This window comes from Tachyglossus aculeatus, chromosome X1 (genome assembly GCF_015852505.1).
Source record: "Tachyglossus aculeatus isolate mTacAcu1 chromosome X1, mTacAcu1.pri, whole genome shotgun sequence".
NCBI lineage: Eukaryota > Metazoa > Chordata > Mammalia > Monotremata > Tachyglossidae > Tachyglossus > Tachyglossus aculeatus.
Genome location: NC_052101.1, coordinates 7322289 through 7346162, shown reverse-complemented (window position 1 = coordinate 7346162; position 23874 = coordinate 7322289). Strand labels below are relative to the sequence as shown.

Genomic DNA, 23874 nt, shown 5'->3' with positions numbered 1-23874 from the left:
CTTACTATGTGCCAAGAACTGTAGTAAGTGCTGGGGTAGATACAAGGTAATCAGGTCCCACAGGGGGCTCACAATCTAAGCAGAAGGAAGCACAAGTATCGAATCCCCATTTTGCAGATGAGGGAACTGAGGCCCAGGGAAGTTACGTGATTTGCCTAAGTAGTGGAGCTGGAATTAGAACCCAGGTCTTCCAACTTCCAGACCCTTGCTCTTTCAGATAAGCCACACTTATTCTCAATCAATCAATCAATCGTATTTATTGAGCGTTTACTGTGTGCAGAGCACTGTACTAAGCGCTTGGGAAGTACAAGTTGGCAACATAAGAGTATCTCAAGATACTCCTTTGTTTCCAGAAGAAACTGAAAAGTCTCAGGCTTCACTTCCAATATTGTCTGATTTCAGGCTTCACTTTCAATAAGAGAATAAAAAAAAGTTTTTACTCTCTGCCACTCATCACCATGCTTTTCCTTGCAAAAGTTCAAAGTGCTCATCAACACTCCAAACCACTTCTGAAATCATTCATTCATTCAATCGTATTTATTGAGCGCTTATTGTGTGCAGATCACTGTACTGAGCGCTTGGGAAGTACAAGTTGGCAACATAAGAGTATCTCAAGATACTCCTTTGTTTCCAGAAGAAACTGAAAAGTCTCAAGCTTCACTTTCAATATCGTCTGATTTCAGGCTTCACTTTCAATAAGAGAATAAAAAAAAGTATTTACTCTCTGCCACTCATCACTGTGCCTTTCCTTGCAAAAGTTCAAAGTGTTCATTAACACTCCAAAGCACTTCTGAAATCATTCATTCATTAAATCGTATTTATTGAGCGCTTACTGTGTGCAGAGCACTGTACTAAGCGCTTGGGAAGTACAAGTTGGCAACATGTAGAGACGGTCCCTACCCAACAACAGGCTCACAGTCTAGAAGGGGGAGACGGACAACAAAACAAAACATGTGGACAGGTGTCAAGTCATCAGAATAAATAGAAGTAAAGCTAGATGCACATCATTAACAAAATAAATAGAATAGTAAATATGTACAAGAAAAACAAATAGAGTAAATAATCTGTACAAACATATATACAGGTGCTGTGGGGAGGGGAAGGAGGTAGGGTGGGGTGGATGGGGAGGGGATCACACCTCTTCTAATCTCTAATTTCCCCATTTAATATTCTGACTGCCACAAACATTTTCCACCACCTAAAATACCTGGAGTACTCAACTGGTCTCTAATAATAATTATTATTATTAGGGTACTTGTGAAGCGTTCACTATGTGCCAAGCACTATTCTAAGATTTGGGGTAGATACAAGTTTTTTTTAAATATAATGGCATTTATTAAGCGCTTACTATGCGCAAAGCACTGTTCTAAGCACAGGGGAGGTTACAAGGTGATCAGGTTGTCCCACGGGGGATCACAGTCTTAATCCTCATTTTACAGATGAGGTAAGTGAGCCCCACGTGGGACAATCTGATTACCTTGTATCTACCCCAATGCTTAGAACAGTGCTTGGCACATAGTAAGTGCTTAACAAATACCATTATTATTATTATTAAGAGGGCTTTAAGTTGCCCCTCAGTACTAGATAAGACAAAAGGTTAGAAGCAGCGTGGCTCAGTGGACAAGGGCCCAGGCTTTGGAGTCAGAGGTCATGGGTTCAAATCCCAGCTCCTCCAACCGTCAGCTGTGTGACTTTGGGCAAGTCACTTCACTTCTCTGGGCCTCAGTTACCTCATCTGTAAAATGGGGATTAGAACTGTGAGCCCCCCGTGGGACAACCTGATCACCTTGTGACCTCCCCAGCGCTTAGGACAGTGCTTTGCACACAGTAAGCGCTTAATAAATGCCATTAAAAAAAAAGGGTGAAAAGCCTTGCTCTAGAGCTGAGGTTATCATTTGGGGGGTCAAAGCTCTGTGACTCGCCCAAAGTCACAGAGCTGACAACTGGTGGAGCTGGGATTTGAACCCGTGACCTCTGACTCCAAAGCCCGGGCTATCAGGCTGGACATATTCCCTGTCCCACATGGGACTCACCCTCTTAATCCCCCTTTTACAGATGAGGTAACTGAGGCACAGAACTGAAGTGACTTGCCCAAGGTCACCCAACAGACACGTGGCGGAGCCAGGATTACAACCCGGATCCTTCTGACTCCCGGCCTGTGCTCTATTCGCTAAACCACGCTGCTTCGAATAATCAGGGCCAGGCTCTCTCCCCTTCCACTTGAAATTCCCGTATATATCTTTTTAATCTATTATGGACTCATATCTGCAATTTAGTTCAGCATCTGTCTCCCCAGGAACAACTTGATTAGAATTACCGATCCGATTGTACTCTCCCAGCAGGATAGGAGAGTGTTCTGTTCTCAGACGTGCTCAGTCAAGTGAATGCTGAACACACAATCCTACATTTAAGAATAAATGTAAGAAGGCCCTAGAGAAGGAATATTAGATATTAGATATCTAGATATTAGATATCAATTTAGATATTTATTTAGATATTAATTTAGATATTATTTAGATATTGAGTTAAATTCCTACCCCTACAAGTGGAGAGGCCAGTCATTCCCGTTTCAAAGAAAGATGCTCGGGTAGGGGTCGAAGGGAAGCAATTAGACTGCTCCCAAGCACAAGATTATTAATGATAATAATAATGATGGTATTTAAGTGCCAAGCACTGTTCTAAGAGCTGGGATAGATACAAGGTAATCAGGTGGTTCCACGTGGGGCTCACAGTCTTCATCCCTATTTTACAGATGAGGTAACTGAGGCCTGAGAAGTTAAGTTACTCGCCCAAAGTCACCCAGCTGACAAGTGGCGAAGCCGGGATTAGAACTCACGTCCTCTGACTCTCAAGCCCGGGCTCTTGCTGCTAAGCCTTACTGCTTCAATAATAATAATTATTACTATAATAATGATAATAATTGTGGCATTTGTCGAGTGCTCACTATGTGCCAGGCACTGTACTAAATGCTGAGGTGGTTACAAGCAACCTGGGTTGGAAACAGTCCCTGTCCCACATGGGGCTCACAATCTCATTCCCCATTTTACAGATGAGGGAACTGAGGCCCAGAGACGTGAAGTGACTTGCCCAAGGCCCCATAGCAGACAAGTGGCAGAGCCAGGATTAGAACCCAGGTCCTTATGACTCCAGGCCCATGCTCTAATCACTAGGCCACGATTAGGGAAGCAGCGTGGCTCGGTGGAAAGAGCCCGGGCTTTGAAGTCAGAGGTCATGGGTTCAAATCCTGGCTTCGCCAACTGTTAGCTGTGTGACTTTGGGCAAGTCACTTAACTTCTCTGGGCCTCAGTTACCTCATCTGTAAAATGGGGATGAGGGCTGTGATCCCCTCGTGGGACAACCTGACCAGAAGCAGCGTGGCTTAGTAGAAAAAGCCCAGGCTTTGGAGTCAGAGGTCATGGGTTCAAATCCCGGCTCCGCCAACTGTCAGCTGTGTGACTTTGGGCAAGTCACTTAACTTCTCTGGGCCTCAGTTACCTCATCTGTAAAATGGGGATTAAAACTGTAAGCCCCCCGTGGGACAACCTGATCACCTTCATTCATTCATTCAATTGTATTTATTGAGCGCTTACTGTGTGCAAAGCACAGTACTAAGCACTTGGGAAGTACAAGTTGGCAACATATAGAGACGGTCCCTACCCAACAGCGGGCTCACAGTCTAGAAGGGGGAGACAGACAACAAAACAAAACATATTAACAAAATAAAATAGAATAAATATGTACAAATAAAATAGAGTACTAAATATGTACAAACATATATACATATATCACCTTGTAACCTCCCCAGAGCTTAGAACAGTGCTTTGCACATAGTAAGTGCTTAAGAAATACCATCATTATTATTGTATGCCCCCAGCGCTTAGAACAGTGCTTCGCACATAGTAAGCACTTAACAAATGCTACCATTATTATTATTATTATTATTATCATTCTGATGGAAACTCACTACACACCTAAACCACCACACAAAATAATTTGGTAAATAAAAGCGATGGAAAAAAAAAAAACCCAAAACTTTCCCACCCTCCGTGTCCCCACCAACTAGAGTCAAAAGACTGGGGTTCTAATCCCAGCTCCACCCGTCTATTGAATGACCTTGGGCAAGTCATTTTACTTTTCTGGGCCTTGGTTCCTTCATCAGTAAAATGGGGACTAAATCCTACTCCCTCCTACTTAGACTGTGAGCCTCATGTGGGACAGGGACTGTGGCCAGCTTATCTTGTATAAACCCTAGTGCTTACTGCAGTACTTGGCACATAATAATAATAATAATAATAAAATAATAATAATAATGGCATTTATTAAGCGCTTACTATGTGCAAGGCACTGTTCTAAGAGCTTAGCTACCATAATAATCATTATCATTTACCCCACTGCCCACCAAATTTTTGTTGGGTGTTTTTTTTAAAGTAAAAGTTGGATTTAAGAGCCATCTTTCACATCTATCTTTCAAATCAATCAATGGCATTTATTGCACGTGGCACTGTACTAAGCGCTTAGGAGAGTACCACACAACAGAATTGGTAGACCTGTATCCTGACCACAAGGACCTCGCGGTTTAGCAGGGGAGACAGAAACGCAAATAAATGATGGATATATACATAAGCGCTCTGGGGCTGAAGGTGGGGGGGGGGTTGCATATCAAGTTCCTCAAGGGATCATTTCTACGGATTCCAATCAATCAATCGTATTTATTGAGCGCTTACTGTGTGCAGAGCACTGTACTAAGCGCTTGGGAAGTACAGGTTGGCAACATATAGAGACAGTCCCTACCCAACAGTGGGCTCACAGTCGAGAAGGGGGAGACAGAGAACAAAACCAAACATACTAACAAAATAAAATAAATTGAATAGATATGTACAAGTAAAATAAATAAATAAATAAATAAATAAATAGAGTAATAAATATGTACAAACATATTCCAGTGAACAAGAGAGGAAACGGATTCCTAAGCTGAGGGCGACCGCCGCAAACATCCTGCCGTAAAAAGGTCGTGGCCTTTCTCATAAACATGGATGGAGAAAGATGGCCTGAAATTGCACTTGGAAAATCAGAATCTACTCTTCACCACTTCAGACTCTCCAGACCGGATCTCTCCCTCCTGCCGGAAGCATTCTGGAATAAATCACTACCTCTCTGGTCGCATCACACCAACAGCAATACTGTTTCAATCAATCGATGGTATTTATTATAATAATAGCATTTATTAAGCGCTGACTACCTGCAAAGCGCTGTTCTAAGCGCTGGGGAGGTTAGGAGGTGGTCAGGTTGTCCCACAGGGGGCTCACAGTCTTAATCCCCATTGTACAGATGAGGGAACTGAGACACAGAGAAGTTATGTGACTTGCCCACTTCAAAGCCCTACTGAGCGCTCACCTCCTCCAGGAGGCCTTCCCAGACTGAGCCCCCTCCTTCCTCTCCCCCTTCTCCCCTTCCCCATCCCCCCTGCCTTACCTCCTTCCCCTCCCCACAGCACCTGTATATATGTATATATGTTTGTACATATTTATTACTCTATTTATTTTACTTGTACATATTTATTCTATTTATTTTATTTGGTTTATATGTTTTGTTTTGCTGTCTGTCTCCCCCTTCTAGACTGTAAGCCCGCTGTTGGGTAGGGACTGTCTCTATATGTAGTAAACTTGTACTTCCCAAGTGCTAAGTACAGTGCTGTACACACAGTAAGCGCTCAATAAATACGACTGAATGAATGAATTGCCCAAAGTCACACAGCTGATAGTGGCAGAGCCGGGATTCGAACCCATGACCTCTGACTACCAAGCCCGGGCTCTTTCCACTGAGCCATGCTGCTTCTCTGCTTCTGTCTTTATTGAGCACTTACTACGCGCAGAGTACTGTGCTAAGCACTTGAGAGTACAGTATAGTAGAATTAGAAGGCAGTTTCCCTGCTCATGAAGAGCTTACAGTCTACAGGGTGGACAGATGTTAATATAAATAATTTATAATATGAAATTTAAAAATGGGTACATAAGTGCTATGGGGTTGGGGTGTTTATATATAATAATAGTTATAGCATTTGCCATGTGCTTACTATGTGCCAAGCACTGTCCCAAGCACTAGGAGGTCACAGATTCATTCATTCAATCGTATTTATTGAGCGCTTACTGTGTGCAGAGCACTGTACTAAGAGCTCGGGAAGTACAAATCGGCAACATATAGTGACGGTCCCTACCCAACAATGGGCTCACAGTCAAGAAGGGAGAGACAGACAACAAAACAAAACAGGTAGACAGGTGTCAATACCATCAGAATAAATAGAATTATAGCTATATACACATATCATAAATAAAATAAACAGAGTAATAAATATCTACAAATAAAATAGAGTAATAAATATGTACAAATATATACAAGTGCTGGGGGGAGGGGGTAAGGTGGGGGGCGATGGGGAGCGCTTAGTACAGTGCTCTGCACACAATAAGCACTCAATAAATACGATTGATTGATTGATTGATTGACCCAGAATGGAGAGGGAGTCAGGGAAAGAAGGTTAATTAGGGAAGGCCTCTTGGAGGAGGTGTGATTTTACAGGGAATTCTGTAATTCTTATGGGGAAGCAGTGTAGCGTAGAAGGTCATGGGTTCTAATTCCGACTCCATCACTTGTCTGCTGTGTGACCTTGGGCAAGTCACTTCACTTCTCTGTGCCTCAGTTCCCTCATCTTTAAAATGGGGATTTAGACTGTGGGCCCCACATGGGACAGGGTCTGTGTCCACCCTGATTTGCTTGTATCCACCCCAGTGCTTAGAACAGTGCCTGGCACACAGTAAGTGCTTAACAAATACCATCATTACTATTATTAATTTATGTATATGCATTTATTTATAAATGCATATATTTATTATACGCATTATTATTTCATTTACTTTGTCATTTTGTGTTTTCACTTATTGTCATTCTTCATAGGGTTGCTGTTAAATAAAATAAATGACGGCATTTGTTTAGCGCTATGTGCACTGTTCTAAGCGCTGGGGGGGATACAAGGTGATCAGGTTCTCCCACGTGGGGCTCACAGACTTAAACCCCATTTTACAGATGAGGTAACTGAGGCACGGAGAAGTTAAGCGACTTGGCCAAAGTCACACAGCTGATAAGTGGCGGAGCTGGGATTAGAACCCATGACCTGTAACTCCCAAGCCTGTGGTCTTTCCACTAAGCCAGGCTAGCACTTAGTACAGCGCTCTGCACACAGTAAGCACTCAATAAATATGATTGAATGAATGAATGACATTTCACCCTTTTATCCTCTAGCTCACAAGTACTGGAAGAGATAAGGAGCAAGAACCAATACCAGAATTCCCTTTCTGCTTTTCCTAGCCTCCCCGTCTCCAAATTTTTCCAATCTCGATGATGCCACAGTTTTAGACTGTGAGCCCACTGTTGGGTAGGGACTGTCTCTATGTGTTGCCAATTTGTACTTCCCAAGCGCTTAGTACAGTGCTCTGCACATAGTAAGCGCTCAATAAATACGATTGATGATGATGATGCCTTCAGCTGAGTGATCACCTGTCACCTTATAAGCATGTAATTAGTGTCTCCCCAGCCACCCCAAATGCAAAACTCAAGACACAGAGATGTGTGTTAAAGAAAAAGAAAGACAATTAAAGAAAGAAGTTAAAGAAAGGAGGAGGGATGTAAAGTTGAAGACACCCAGAGAGGAAAGATGGCATTTTTCTTTCTGAAGGGAAGCAGTGTGGCTTAATGGATAAGCCATGGGGTCTGAAAGTTAGGAGAGTCTGATTCTCATCCTGGCTCCACCACTTGCCAGATATCAAACTTCTCTGTGCCTCAGTTTCCTCATCTGTAAATGGAAATAAATTTCCATTAAGCTCGCTGTGGGCAGGGGGTTTGTCTGCCATCTCTGTTCTATCATGCTCTCCCAAGTGCTTCGTACAATGCTCCGCACAAAGGAAGCACTCAACCAATACCACTGATGATGATGAGCCCACTGTTGGGTAGGGACTGTCTCTATATGTTGCCAACTTGTACTTCCCAAGCGCTTAGTACAGTGCTCTGCACACGGTAAGCGCTCAATAAATATGATTGAATGAATGAATGATGGTGATGAGATCAAATACCTGTTCTCTCCATCCAAACTCCTTCCATGCCCACCCAGGCACTTATCATATACTGCATCAATCTCCTCATTTACCTCCCTGTCTCCTGTCTCTCTGATGTACATATCTGTAATTTATTTCTATTAACGTCTGTCTCTCCCGCTAGGCTGCAAACTCCTTCATTCATTTATTCGATCATATTTATTGAGCACTTACTGTGTGCAGAGGACTGTACTAAGCGCTTGGGAAGTACAAGTTGGCAACATATAGAGTTGGTCCCTACCCAACAACGGGCTCACAGTCTAGAAGGGGGAGACGGACAACAAAACAAAACATGTGGACAGGTGTCAAGTTGTCAGAATAATAAGAAATAAAGCTAGATGCACATCATTAACAAAATAGAATAGTAAATTGTATCCAATCTAATTATTTTGTTTTTCCCCCAGCCCTTAGCACATAGTAAACATTTAAGACCATTATTTTCTACTGTTTTATTACTATTGATAAGCATTATATTTTAGTGGGTTTTTTTTTTAAATCTAAGGTCAGTGTGGATTTTGAAGCAACGTGGTAAGAATATGATTTTTTTTTGTATACTCTCCCAGGTCTACTGTAACACTTTAAGCCCCATGAATACTCAGGAAATACTACTTGTAACTGAGGTCTGAAATTTTAAAACGACCTTACACGCCCCGTAAGTGATAGAGTATTGATTATGCCTTTTCGTCAATTTTAAAGACACAAGATGACTCTTAAATACACAAAAATGTTTGGGGCGTAACATGTGCAAAAGAGAACTCATCTTTCCACCCAAATCCTGTCCTCTTCCTGACTTTCCCAGCACTGTAGGCCCCACGATCAGCCTCCCCATCTCACAAGCCAGTAACCTTGGCATTATCCTCTACTCATTTTTCTCTCATTCAACCGAACACCAGTGTCATTTCTCCCTTTGCAACATTTTCTAAGATCTGTCCTTCCCTCTCGATCCAAACTGCTTCCATGCCCTTCCAAGCACTTATACTGCATCAATCTCCTCATTTACCTCCCTGCCTCCTGTCTCTCCGATGTACATAGCTGTAATTTATTTCTATTAATGCCTGTCTCTCCCTCTAGACTGCAAACTCCTTCATTCATTCAATCGCATTTATTGAGCGCTTACTGTGTGCAGAGCACTGTACTAAGCACTTGGGAAGTTCACGCTGGCAGCATATAGAGACGGTCCCTACCCAACAACGGGCTCACAGTCTAGAAAGGGGAGACAGACAACAAAACAAAACATGTGGACAGTCATCAGAATAAACAGAAATAAAGCTAGAGGCACATCATTAACAAAATAAACAGAAAAGTAAATATGTACAAGTAAAATAGAATAATAAATCTGTACAAACATATATACGGGTGCTGTGGGGAGGGGAAGGAGGTAGGGTGGGGGGGATGGGGAGGAGGAGAGGAAAAGGGGGGCTCAGGCTGGGAAGGCCTCCTGGAGGAGGTGAGCTCTCAGTAGGGCTTTGAAGGGAGGAAGAGAGCTAGACTGGCGGATGTGCGGAGGGCATTTCAGGCCAGGGGGATGACGTGGGCCGGGGGTCGATGGCGGGACAGGCGAGAATGAGGCCCATTGAGGAGGTTAGCGACAGAAGAGGAGCAGAGGGAATGGGCTGGGCTGAAGAAGGAGAGAAGGGAGGTGAGGTAGGAGGGGGCGAGGTGATGTCTACATGTCTACCAACTGTTACGTTGTACTCTCCCGAGCACTGGGTAAAATGCTCTGCACACAGTGAGTGCTCAATAAATACGACTGATTTTCCATAATGAGCCCAGGATGTGACGGGGACTGTATCTCTTCTGATTAGCCTGTGTCTATTACAGCTTTTAGCCCGGTGCGGTGGCCAGTAATTGCTTAATAAATGCCATCAATCAATCGTATTTATTGAGCGCTTACTGTGTGCAGAGCACTGTACTAAGCGCTTGGGAAGTACAAGTTGGCAACATATAGAGACGGTCCCTACCCAACAGTGGGCTCACAGTCTAGAAGGGGGAGACAGTCATCATCATTATAAGCAACAGGAAGATAGCTGCTCTTGGAGATGAGTAATTTCAACAATCTCTGTTGAGGGGGAGGGAAGTGTTCTTGACAAACCCTGAATTAAGGAAAACGCATAACCGCCCGTTCTGATCTCACAAAGTATTCCTTAGATTATGCACCATATTGAGCCTAAATAGACTGCAAGCTCACTGCGGGCATGGGACGTGACTCCCAAGTGCTTAGCACAGTGCTCTGCGCATGGTAAGTGCTCAATGAATACGACTGGCTGACTGAATAGGGCTGCGATGTTGGAAGAATGCTCCTTAGATACTGAACCGCGTTGTAGTCAACAAAGCACATTGAAAACCCATGTGATAGCAGAACTGACTGTACTTATAAATTGTTCCTCCAAAAAGTAACATGCCATTATCAGTAACAGTACTGTAACTTACAGACTCTGGGAACTTGGACTTTTAGAACACGGAAAAATTTTCATTTGGTGCCCCAGATTTTTCAGAACCATCTCGTTCGTCTCCACAGAGCCACGTTAGGTCAGGAGGGAAAATGCTTAGTACAGTGCTCTGCGCACAGTAACCGTCCAATAAAAACGACTGAATGAACGAATGAAAACAATAGCGGCAATTTTAAATGTCATTTCATCGGTGGCATTTGGAGGACACAACCGATTTGAGCAAGATGGCTCAGTGATTCCTACTTTAGTGGTGGGATTAAGCTCTCTTGATCCAATTGTCATCTTTGCTTTTCCTGACAACTCCATTGCCAAAGAGCTGAGGAGGGTCGAGTAATCGGAGATTTCTGCCAATAACTAAGCAGGGTCATCATTTCAGCTATGGGATCACCTCCCTATTTGGAGGCCATATCTCGTACTAATAATAATAGTGATGGCATTTATTGAGCGCTTCCTCTTCATTTATTCATTCAATCATATTTATTGAGTGCTTACTGTGTGCAGAGCACTGTACTAAGCACTTGGGAAGTACAAGTTGGCAACATATAAAGACGGTCCCTACCCAACAGTGGGCTCACAGCCTAGAAGTAGGGAGGGGGGGAGTCTGTAAAATGGGGATTTAGATTGTGAGCCCCACCTGGGACAGGGACTGTGTCCACCCCAATTTGCTTGTATCCACCCCAGCATTTAGAACAGTGCCTGGCACATAGTAAGCGCTTAACAAATACCATCATTACTATTATTAATTTATGTATATGCATTTACTTAATTTACTTTGTCATTTTGTGTTTTCCACTTAGTCTTCATAGGGTTGCTGTTAAATAAAATAAATGATGGTATTTGTTTAGCGCTATGTGCGAAGCACTGCTCTAAGCGCCGGGGGGAATACAAGGTGATCAGGTTATCCCACGTGGGGCTCACAGACTTAATCCCCATTTTACAGATGACTGGGGCAGAGAGGAGTTAAGTGACTTGTCCAAAGTCACACAGCTGATAAGTGGTGGAGCTGGGATTAGAACCCATGACCTGTACCTCATCATCATCATCATCAATCGTATTTATTGAGCGCTTATTATGTGCAGAGCACTGTACTAAGCGCTTGGGAAGTACAAATTGGCAACATATAGAGACAGTCCCTACCCAACAGTGGGCTCACAGTCTAAAAGTCTTTCCACTAAGCCATGCTAGCACTTAGTACAGTGCTCTGCACACAGTAAACACTCAATAAATATGATTTAATGAATGACATTTCACCCTCTTATCCTCTAGCTCACAAGTACTGGAAGAGATGTAGTCTCGGAGCATAAGCATTGGAGAAGGAGCAAGAACCAATGCCAGAGTTCCCTTTTATTGTCCGTCTCCCCCTTTTAGACCGTGAGCCCACTGTGGGCAGGGATTGTCTCTATCTGTCGCTGAATTGTACTTTCCAAGCACTTAGTACAGTGCTCTGCACACCGTAAGCGCTCAATAAATACGACTGAGTGAATATTCCCTTTGACCTATATCAGCTCTTTTTGGTTAAAAGACAATTCAATTTCAAACCACTCAAAACAAAACCGCCTGGTGAATTAAGATTAGTTTTAACCACACTGCTGCTCCTAAGAAGGGATGTATTTTAAAATTAGAGATGGGAAAATGTACAAGCTCTATGTGTTTACATACAGCACAAAGGCATTAATCAATGGTTTCTGAGTTCCTGTGTAACTTGCTGGACTGTTGCTGCAATTTGTAAACACTTCAACAGTTAGTCACTTCATAGGTATTTTTAAAGGGGCAGAGGATTGAAGTAAATAGCACTTGAAGTTCAAGCTCTAATATTTCAGTGAATTATAGCAGCCCAGGCTTACTTACTAGTAACTCATTAATTCAGGAATTTCCTCCTTCTCCAAGCATTCAATCATCCAAAATCACAAGAACAAGAATGCGGGATGCAAAACTGATGAGGAAACAAAAACGACCTGCTGCAATCAGTCTTTCAGAAGAAGTTCAACTAAAATAGGAAAGTTTGCCTTCCAAGATACTAATTCCAACATACCTAAAGAGAGTTGTGGCCTCACGCTTGAGAAACAAAATTTTCTCTCATAATTTTGATTATTTTACCAATACCCAAATGTTAAAAAAAATCTAGGATTGGGCTCAAAAATTCAATAAATCCCCTCACTTGTCCTATTTTCCTTTCCCTTCTGTGTCACTTCCTCTATTCGCCCCCTGCCCCCTTTTGCAATTCATATGCATTTGACTCTTTAATTTTCATCCCCCAATTAACGGCACTTGAGCTCTTACTGTGAGCAGAGCGCTGTTCAAAACACCTGTGAGAGTAATAATAATAATGATGGTACATAATAATGATAATAATAATAATAATAATGGCATTTATAAGCACTTACTATGTGCAAGGCACTGTTCTAAGCGCTGGGGAAGTTACAAGGTGATCAGGTTGTCCCACAGGGGACTCACAGTCTTCACCCCCATTTTACAGATGAGGCAACTGAGGCCCAGTGAAGTGACTTGCCCGAAGTCACAGGGCTGGGATTTGGTGGAGCTGGGATTTGAACCCATGACCTCTGACTCCAAAGCCCGGGCTCTTTCCACCGAGCCACGCTGTAGATATGAGTCAATCAGGTTGGACACAGTCTGAATCCCACATGGGGCTTACACTCTTAATCCCCATTTTACAGATGTGATAACTGAGGCCCAGAGAAGGGAAGTGATTTGCCCAAGGTCAGCCAGCACACAAGTGGCGGAGCTGGGATCAGAAGCCAGGCCCTTCTGTCTCCCAGGCCCGGACTCTATCCACTAGGCCACACTGCTTCTCCGTACAATAAAACCAGTTGGTAGACACGTGTAGGGCCAACAGGGAACTTCCAATGATAATAGTAATGGCATTTATTAAGCGCTTACTATGTGCAAAGCACTGTTCTAAGCACTGGGGAGGTTACAGGGTGATCAGGTTGTCCCACGGGGGGCTCACAGTCTTCATCCCCATTTTCCAGATGAGGTCACTGAGGCACAGGGAAGTTAAGTGACTTGCCCAAAGTCACACAGCTGACAAGCGGTGGAGTCAGAATTTGAACCCATGACCTCTGACTCCAAAGCCCGGGCTCTTTCCACTGAGCCACGACATCCCCACAGCACTCGGGCACAGTGCCACCTGTAACTGATTTTAATATCCATGTACCCCCTCAGTCCAACTCACTTCACTTCCCTGGCCTCAGTGACCTCATCTGGAAAATGGGGATTAAGGCTAGGAGCCCCACAGGAGACAACCTGACCACCTCGTATCTCCTCCAGCGCTTAGTACAGCACTTGGCAAAGAGTAAGTGCTTAATAAGTACCGTGATTATTATTATTACTAGGCCACACTGCTTCTCTACATGAGCAGCTGGTGGTTTGCTGCCCTTCTCGGCCCTCCCCTGCTGCCTCCCTGCCTCCCCCGGGGCTGCCAAGGCCCGGCCCTTGCCGGCAGCCTCTCTGCCTCCCTCAGAGTTACCAAGGCCTGGCCCTTTCTCGACAGCCTCCCTGCCTTCCTCAGAGTTGTCAATTCCCGGCCCTTCCCGGCAGCCTCTCAGCCTCCCTCAGAGTTGTCAATTCCCGGCCCTTCCCGGCAGCCTCTCTGCCTCCCTCAGAGTTGTCAATGTCAGGCCCTTCCCGGCAGCCTCTCTGCCTCCCTCAGAGTTGTCAATTCCCGGCCCTTCCCGGCAGCCTCTCTGCCTCCCTCAGAGTTGTCAATTCCCAGCCCTTCCCGGCAGCCTCTCTGCCTCCCTCAGAGTTGTCAATTCCCAGCCCTTCCCGGCAGCCTCTCTGCCTCCCTCAGAGTTGTCAATGACCAGGCTTTCCCGGCAGCCTCTCTACCTTCCTCAGAGTTGTCAAGGCCCAGCCCTTGCCGGCAGCCTCTCTGCCTCCCTCAGAGTTGTCAATTCCTGGCCCTTCCTGGCAGCCTCTCTGCCTCCCTCAGAGTTGCCAAGGCCTGGCCCTTTCTCGACAGCCTCCCTGCCTCCCTCAGAGTTGTCAATGTCAGGCCCTTCCCGGCAGCCTCTCTGCCTCCCTCAGAGTTGCCAAGTCCCAGCCCTTTCTTGACAGCCTCCCTGCCTCCCTCAGAGCTGCCAAGGCCCGGCCCTTCCCAACAGCCTTCCTCTGAGCTGCCAAGGCCCGGCCATTCCCGGCAGCCTCTCTGCCTCCCTCATAGTTGTCAAGGTCTGGCCCTTCCCAGCAGCCTCCCTGCCTCCCTCAGATCTGCCAAGGCCCGGCCCTTTCCGGCAGGCTCCCTGCCTCCCTCAGAGTTGTCAAAGTCCGGCCCTTCCCGGCAGCCTCCCTCAGAGTTGTCAAGGCCCGGCCCTTCCCGGCAGCCTCTCTGCCTCCCTCAGAGCTGCCAAGGCGCGGCCCTTTCTCGACAGCCTCTCTGCCTCCCTCAGAGTTGCCAAGGCCCGGCCCTTCCCGGCAGCCTCCCTCAGAGTTGTCAAGGCCCGGCCCTTCCCGGCAGCCTCTCTGCCTGCCTCAGAGTTGCCAAGGCCCGGCCCTTTCTCAACAGCCTCTCTGCCTCCCTCAGAGTTGCCAAGGCCCGGCCCTTCCCGGCAGCCTCCCTCAGAGTTGTCAAGGCCCAGCCCTTGCCGGCAGCCTCCCTACCTCCCTCAGGGCTACCAAGGCCCTGCCCTTTCTCGCCAGCCTCCCTGACTCCGTCAGAGTTGCCAAGGCCCTGCCCTTCCCGCCAGCCTTCCTCAGAGCTGCCAAGGCCCGGCCCTTCCCGGCAGCCTCTCTGCCTCCCTCAGAGTTGCCAAGGCCCGGCCCTTTCTCGACGGCCTCCCTGCCTCCCTCGGAGTTGTCAGGGCCCTGCCCTGCCCTGCCCTTCCCAACAGCCTCCTTCAGAGCTGCCAAGGCCCGGGCCTCACGGCAGCCTCCCTCAGAGTTGTCAAGGCCGGGCCCCTTCTCGCCAGCCTCCCTGCCTCCGTCAGAGCTGTCAAGGCCCTTTGCTTTCCCGGCAGCCTCTGTGCGTGTCTCTCCCAGGGCTCGGCGCGCCCCCCGCTCCCCTCCAAGGACTGGAGCCTCCCCAGGCCCATCCCGCTCCCGCTCCCGCTCCCGCTCCCGTCCCAGGAATGGCTCCCCCTCCGCGGGCCGGGGCTACTCACTGTCGGTGGCGGCCGCACATCCCCACGGCCCGGGAGCCAGCCGGGCCAGCAGCAGCAGCAGGAGGGGGAGGAGGATGAAGGGGAAGGGAGGAGGAAGAAGTTGGGGAACTGCTGGTCCTGCTCCCCCGGGCCGGGCTCCGCCCCCAGGCCGGGCTGGGGCCTTCGACACGCACACCTGGCTCAGGTGAGGACGCTGCCCCGCCCCCTCCTCACCCCCTTCTCTTTCTCCTCCTCCTCCTCCTCCTCCTCCTCCTCCTCCTCCTCCTCCTCCTCCTCCTCCTCCTCCTCCTTCTCCTCCTCCTCCTTCTTCTCCTTCTTCTCTTTCTCCTCCTCCTCCTCCTCTTCTTCCTCCTGCTCCTCCACCTCCGCCCGCCTTCTTTAAGGAGCCCCGCCGCCTGCCTTCGCTGGCCTTGGCTTGGGCCCAGGTCAGGGGAGGAGGAGGAGGAGGGGAAGGGGGAAAGGGAGGAGGAGGAGGAGGAGGGGAAGGGGGAAAGGGAGGAGGAGGAGGAGGAGGGGAAGGAGGTGGAGGGGGGGAAGGGGAAAGGGTGGAGGAGAAGAGGAGGGGAAAAGAAAGGAGGAGAGGAGGAGGAAAGGGTGGAGGAGGGGAAGGAAAGGAGGAGGGGGGAGGAGGAGGAGGAGGAGGGGAAAAGGGAGGAGAGGAGGAGGAAAGGGTGGAGGAGGGGGGAGGAGGAGGGGAAAAGGGAGGGGAGGAGGAGGGGGAGGAGGGGAGGAGGGGAGGAGAGGAGGAGAGGAGGGAGGAGGGGGAGGAGGGGGAAAGGGAGGAGGAGGAGGAGGGGAAGGAAAGGAGGAGGAGGGGGAAAGGGGGGAGGGGGAAAGGGAGGAGGGGAAGGAAGGGAGGAGGAGGAGGGGAAGGAAAGGAGGAGGGGAAGGAAAGGAGGAGGAGGGGGAAAGGGAGGAGGAGGAGGAGGGGGAAAGGGAGGGGGAGGGGGAAAGGGAGGAGGAGGTGAAGGAAAGGAGGAGAAGAGGGGGGAAGGTGGAGGAGAGGAGGAGGGGGAAAGGGAGGAGGAGGAGGGGGAAAGGGAGGTGGAGGAGGGGGAAAGGGAGGAGGAGGTGAAGGAAAGGAGGAGAAGAGGGGGAAAGGGAGGAGGAGGTGAAGGAAAGGAGGAGAAGAGGGGGAAAGGGAGGAGGAGGTAAAGGAAAGGAGGAGAAGAGGGGGAAAGGGAGGAGGAGGTAAAGGAAAGGAGGAGAAGAGGGGGAAAGGGAGGAGGAGGTAAAGGAAAGGAGGAGAAGGGGGGAGGGGGAGGAGGGGAGGGGGGAGGGGGAGGAGGGGGGAGGGGGGGAGGGGGAGGAGAGGAGGGGGAAAGGGAGGAGGAGGAGGGGAAGGAAAGGGAGGAGGAGGGGGAAAGGGAGGAGGAGGAGAAGGAAGGGAGGAGGAGGGGGAAGGAAAGGAGGAGGAGGGGGAAAGGGAGGTGGAGGGGGGAAAAGAGGAGGAGGAGGGGGAAAGGGAGGAGGAGGTGAAGGAAAGGAGAAGAGGGGGAAAGGGAGGAGGAGGTAAAGGAAAGGAGGAGAAGAGGGGTAAGGGAGGAGGAGGAGGAGGAGGTAAAGGAAAGGAGGAGAAGAGGGGGAAGGGAGGAGGAGTAGGAGGAGGGGAAGGGAAGGAGGAGGAGGGGGGAAGGGGGGAGGAAGAGGAGGGGAAGAGAGAGCTCTTCTATGTGCTGCAACTTCCTGAGCACTTCCTATAGCACATTGTACCCAGCGAGTGCTTAAAAAATATTCCTATCGATCATCGATCATTCATTCATTCAGTCGTATTTATTGGGCACTTATTGTGTGCAGAGCACTGTACTAAGCGCTTGGAAAGTACAATTCAGCAACATATAGAGACAGTCTCTACCCAACAACAGGCTCACAGTCTAGAAGGGGGTGTTATTGAGTGTGCCCTCTTGACGCAGAACACAAAGCAGTGAAGAAAGTACAACACAATAGAGTATGCACCCTCTAGACTGTACGCATGTTGTGGGCAGGGAATGTATCTGTTGTTATGTTGTACTCTCCCAAGCGCTTAGTACAGTGCTTTGCACACAGTAAGTGCTTAATAAATACAATATAAATGAAGGAAGGAATTGACAGTTTACAAGGGTCTTGTCTTATGCTGTCCTGTTTTCTCCGACCCATAGTGACTCCACAGGTGCATCTCCCCTGAAACCTCCCGCTCTCCATCTGCAATCGTTCCGGTAGTGGATTCACAGAGTTTTCTTGGTCAAAGTCCAGAAGTGGTTTACCCTCGCCTTCTTCCATTCAGTGAACTCGAGTCTCCACCCTGGACTCTCTTCAACGCCGCTGCTGCCCAGCATAGGTGAGTTTTGACTTGTAACAGATTGCCTTCCACTCGCTAGCCACTGCCCAAGTTAGGAATGGAATGGGTAGGCTCCTGCTTGACTCTCCCTTCCATATTGGAGACTGGTAGAGGACTGGAAACTCTCCAGGTGCCACCCTGAGAGGGTTTGGAAGGATAGGCAGTCATTAAAATAAATTACATCTGGGGAAACAACAATAGATTTTATACGTGTGTCTGTGTGTTCAAAGGTTCTCTGGGGCTAAGGTGTGTCAAAATTATTAAGAGGTACAGAGCTAAGGTTCACAGGCGACACGCAGGGGAGGGCGGATAGGGGAACTGAGTCAGGAAAGGGCTCTTGGAGGGTGTATGATTTTAGGGGTGTTTTAAAGGTGGGGTGAGCGTTGGATTGTACGATAGAAAAGGGGAGTTCCAGGCCTGAGGATGGGTAGATGAGATGCCTTCATTATTGTTATTATTATGTTTGCCTCCCCTGCTCTAGACTGTGAGCTTGTTGTGGGCAGGGATTGTCTCTCTTTGTTGCTGTATTGTACTTTCCCCAAGCGCTTAGTACAGTGCTCAATAAATACGATCGAATGAATGCATTACTCTGCCCACCTTCAGTACAGAGAGTAGGTTTCTAGACTGTGAGCCCGTTGTTGGGTAGGGACCGCCTCAATATGTTGCCAACTTGTACTTCCCAAGCGCTTAGTACAGTGCTCTGCACACAGTAAGCGCTCAATAAATATGATTGAATGAATGAATGCAGGGAAAATGTCTGCCACTGCTGTTATATTGTACTCCCCCAGGGGCTTAGTTCAGTGTTTCGCACACAGTAAGCACTCAGTAATAATCATAATGATAGCATTTATTAAGCACTTACTATGTGCAAAACGCTGTTCTAATAGATTGGTGATAGAAGGATGAAATGGATTGGGTTTCAAGGCCCTACTGAGGGCTCACCTCCTCCAGGAGGCCTTCCCAGACTGAGCCCCCTCCTTTCTCTCCCCCTCCTTCACTCCCCACAGCACCTGTATATATGTTTGTACGTATTTATTACTCTATTTATTTTATTTGTACATATTTGTACATATTTATATATTTGTATATTATGTATATATGTTTGTACATATTTATTACTCTATCTTGTACATATCTATTCTATTTATTTTATTTTGTTAGTATGTATGGTTTTGTTCTCTGTCTCCCCCTTTTAGACTGTGAGCCCACTGTTGGGTAGGGACCGTCTCTATATGTTGCCAACTTGTACTTCCCAAGCGCTTAGTACAGTGCTCTGCACACAGTAAGCGCTCAATAAATACGATTGATTGATTGATTCAGCTGAGACATGAACTGGACATTTTTTCTGTAAGATCATTTTTCTACAAAACTGTTCAGTCTACGTTTCCCGACTCCTCAAGAACCTCCAGTGGTTGCCCGTCCATTTCCGCATCAGAAAAGATCTTGTCCCCCTCGGCTTTAAAGCCCTCCATCACTTCGCCCTCTTCTACAGCGCTTAGAACATTGCGTTGCACATAGTAAGCGCTTAACAAATGCCATTATTATTATTATTATTATTATTATTACCTCACCTTGCTACTGTTCTACTACAACCCAGCCCGCATTAGAGCCCAATCTCTAATGCCAACCTACTCACTGTATCGCAGTCGCGTCAATCTTGCCACCAACCTCTTGCCCACATCCTGCCTCTGGCCCGGAAAGCCGTCCCTCTTCATATCTGACAATTACTGGCTTCACCGGCTCCAAACCTCTCCCATTGCAGGAGCAGTGGGGTTGGAGGTGGGAACGATGCTGATTTTGATTTTTCGGAAACATTTTCTAATAATACTAATACTAATAATGGCATTTATAAAGCGCTGGGGAGGTTACAAGGTGATCAGGTTGTCCCACAGGGGGCTCACAGTCTTCATCCCCATTTTACAGATGAGGTAACCGAGGCACAGAGAAGTTAAGTGACTTGCCCAAAGTCACACAGCTAATTGGCAGAGCCGGGATTTGAACCCCTGACCTCTGACTCCAAAGCCCGGGCTCTTTCCACTGAGCCACGCTGCTTCTCATTTTCTCTGGGCCCCACTCTGCTCTCCGCCACTTGTCGGCTGTGTGACTTTGGGCAGGTCACTCAACTTCTCTGTGCCTCGGTTGCCTCATCTGTGGGGTGGGGATGAAGATGGTGAGCCCCACATGGGGCAACCTGATCACCTTGTATCTACCCCAGCGCTTAAAACGGTGCTTGGCACATAGTAAGTGCTTAACTGATGCCTTCATTATTGTTATTATTATGTTTGCCTCCCCTGCTCTAAACTGTGAGCTTGTTGTGGGCAGGGATTGTCTCTCTTTGTTGCTGTATTGTACTTTCCCAAGCGCTTAGTACAGTGCTCAATAAATACGATCGAATGAATGCCTTACTCTGCCCACCTTCAAAGCCTGATTGAAGGCCCATCTCCTCCAAGAGGCCTTCCCCAACTAAGGCCTCATTTCCTCTTCTCCCGCTCCCTTTCCTGTTGCGCTTTCACATCATCATCATCAATCGTATTTATCGAGTGCTTACTATGTGCAGAGCACTGTACTAAGCGCTTGGGAAGTACAAATTGGCAACATATAGAGACAGTCCCTACCCAACAGTGGGCTCACAGTCTAAAAGGGGGAGACAGAGAACAAAACCAAACATACTAACAAAATAAAATAAATAGAATAGATATGTACAAATAAAATAAATAAATAGAGTAAAAAATATGTACAAACATATATATGTATATACAGGTGCTGTGGGGAAGGGAAGGAGGTAAGATGGGGGGGATGGAGAGGGGGACGAGGGGGAGAGGAAGGAAGAGGCTCAGTCTGGGAAGGCCTCCTGGAGGAGGTGAGCTCTCAGTAGGGCCTTGAAGGGAGGAAGAGAGCTAGCTTGGTAGATTTGCCCCCTTGGTTCACCCTTCCCTCAGCCCCACAGCACTGATGTACATATCCATAATTGATTTATTCATGTCTGTCTCCCATCTAGACTCCGTGTCTACCAACTCTGTGATACCAACTTTATGACTGGTATATTGGAGGAAGGCTTCCCTGGAAAGGGAGAAATTAAAATGTATTTATGATACCACTAGGATTCAAATATGATTGAATACCATTACATGGCTGCCAACTCAGAGAAGCAGCGTGGCTCAGTGGAAAGAGCCCGGGCTTTGGAGTCAGAAGTCAGGGGTTCAAATCCCGGCTCCGCCAATTGTCAGCTGTGTGACTTTGGGCAAGTCATTTCACTTCTCTGAGCCTCAGTTACCTCATCTGTAAAATGGGGATTAAGACTGTGAGCCCCCCTGTGGGACAACCTGATCACCTTGTAACCTCCCCAGTGCTTAGAACAGTGCTTTGCACATAGTAAGCGCTTAATAAATGACATCATTATTATTATTAGTAGTAGTAGTAGTACAGTGCTCTGCACACAGTAAGGGCTCAATAAATACAATTGAATGAATGAATGAATATATACGGTTGAATGAATGAATAAATAAATATGGATGAATGAATGAATATGAATGAATATGAATGAATGAATGAACATGAATGACTGAGCCCCCCTCCTTCCTCTCCCCCTCCTCCCCCTCCCCATCCCCCCTGCCTTACTTCCTTCCCCTGCCCAAAGCACCTGTATATATGTATATGTGTTTGTACGTATTTATTACTCTATTTTACTTGTACATAAGTAATATGAATATGAATACCGCGTGGTATTCATATTCTACATCTCTGCCCCTGCTCTCTCTCCCTCCCTTCAGGCTCGTGTCTCCTCCTGCCTTCAGGACATCTCCATCTGGATGTCTGCCCGCCACCTAAAACTCAACATGTCCAAGACTGAACTCCTTGTCTTCCCTCCCAAACCCTGCCCTCTCCCTGACTTTCCCATCTCTGTTGACGGCACTACCATCCTTCCCGTCTCACAAGCCCGCAACCTTGGTGTCATCCTCGACTCCGCTCTCTCATTCACCCCTCACATCCAAGCCGTCACCAAAACCTGCCGGTCTCAGCTCCGCAACATTGCCAAGATCCGCCCTTTCCTCTCCATCCAAACCGCTACCCTGCTAATTCAAGCTCTCATCCTATCCCGTCTGGACTACTGCACCGGCCTTCTCTCTGATCTCCCATCCTCATGTCTCTCCCCACTTCAATCCATACTTCATGCCGCTGCCCAGATTGTCTTTGTCCAGAAACGCTCTGGGCATGTCACTCCCCTCCTCAGAAATCTCCAGTGGCTACCAGTCAATCTGCGCATCAGGCAGAAACTCCTCACCCTGGGCTTCAAGGCTGTCCATCCCCTCGCCCCCTCCTACCTCACCTCCCTTCTCTCCTTCTCCAGCCCAGCCCGCACCCTCCGCTCCTCTGCCACCGCTCACCTCCTAACTGTGCCTCGTTCTCACCTGTCCCACCATCGACCCCCGGGCCTGGAATGCCCCCAATCCCTCTGCCCCTCCGCCAAGCTCACTCTCTTCCTCCCTTCTAGGCCCTACTGAGAGCTCACCTCCTCCAGGAAGCCTTCCCACACTGAGCTCCTTCCTTCCTCTCCCCCTCGTCCCCTTCTCCATCCCCCCCATCTTACCTCCTTCCCTTCCCCACAGCACCTGTATATATGTATATATGTTTGTACAAATTTATTACTCTATTTTACTTGTACATATCTATTCTATTTATTTTATTTTGTTACTATGGTTTTGTTCTCTGTCTCCCCCTTTTAGACTGTGAGCCCACTGTTGGGTAGGGACTGTCTCTATACGTTGCCAACTTGTACCTCCCAAGCGCTTAGTACAGTGCTCTGCACACAGTAAGTGCTCAATAAATACGATTGATTGATTGATTGTACATATTTACTATTCTATTTATTTTATTTTATTAATATGTTTTGTTTTGTTGTCTGTCTCTGCCTTCTGGGCTGTGAGTCCGTGGTTGGGAAGGGACCGTCTCTTTATGTTGCCAACTTGTACTTCTCAAGTGCTTAGTACAGTGCTCTGCATGCAGTAAGCGCTCAATAAACACGATTGAATGAATGAATGAACAGGAATGAATGAATGAATAAACTTGAATGAATGAGTATGAATCAAAATGAATGAATGAACATATGAATGAATGAATACCTCATCTGTAAAATGGGGATGAAGACTGTGAGCCCCCTGTGGGACAACCTGATCACCTTGTTAACCTCCCCAGCGCTTAGAACAGTGCTTTGCACATAGTAAGCGCTTAATAAATGCCATTATTATTATTATTATTATTATGAATGAAAATGAATGAACATGAATGAGAATGAATGAATGAACATATGAATGAAAATGAATGAATGAACATATGAATGAATAGATGAATGAGAATGAATGAATGAGAATGAATGAAAATCAAGAAATGGATGAATGAAAATGAATGAATGAATGAAAATGAATGAAAATGAATGAATGAATGAATGAATGAAAATGAATGAATGATGAATCAATCAATCAATTGTATTTTTTGAGTGCTTACTGTGTGCAAAGCACTGTACTAAGTGCTTGGGAAGTACAAGCTGGTCACATATAGAGACAGTCCCTACCCAACAGTGGGCTCACAGTCTAGAAATGAGAGTCTAGAAATGTCTAGAATCTAGAAATGAATGAGAAATGAATGAGAATGAATGAATGAATGAATGAGAATGAATGAATGAATGAAAATGAATGAATGAAAATGAATGAATGGAAATGAATGAATGATGAATGAGAATGAATGAATGAAAATGAATGAATGAATGAATATATGAATGAATGGATGAATGAAAATGAATGGCTGGATGGATGGATGAATGAATGCCGAGCCCGCGGTACACCGAGCTG

The 23874-nt window shown here is 46.9% G+C and overlaps 1 protein-coding gene and 1 non-coding gene across 4 annotated transcripts in view; both read right to left on the bottom strand.

Moving 5' to 3' along the window:
* SH3YL1 (SH3 and SYLF domain containing 1) overlaps window positions 1-15748 on the bottom strand; it is a 65730-nt gene extending 49982 nt beyond the window's left edge. For all 3 annotated transcript variants that reach the window (XM_038772945.1, XM_038772947.1, XM_038772948.1), the window contains exon 1: window positions 15712-15748. In XM_038772945.1, coding sequence (XP_038628873.1) covers window position 15712 — 1 coding nt within the window. In that variant the 5' untranslated portion in view covers window positions 15713-15748. The remainder of the gene's footprint in view (window positions 1-15711) is intronic.
* Window positions 15749-18038: 2290 nt separating this feature from the next.
* On the bottom strand, window positions 18039-18176 carry LOC119920589. The gene has a single exon (XR_005448322.1). It is a non-coding gene; the product is annotated as a small nucleolar RNA SNORA7 (small nucleolar RNA).
* Window positions 18177-23874: the final 5698 nt, after the last annotated feature.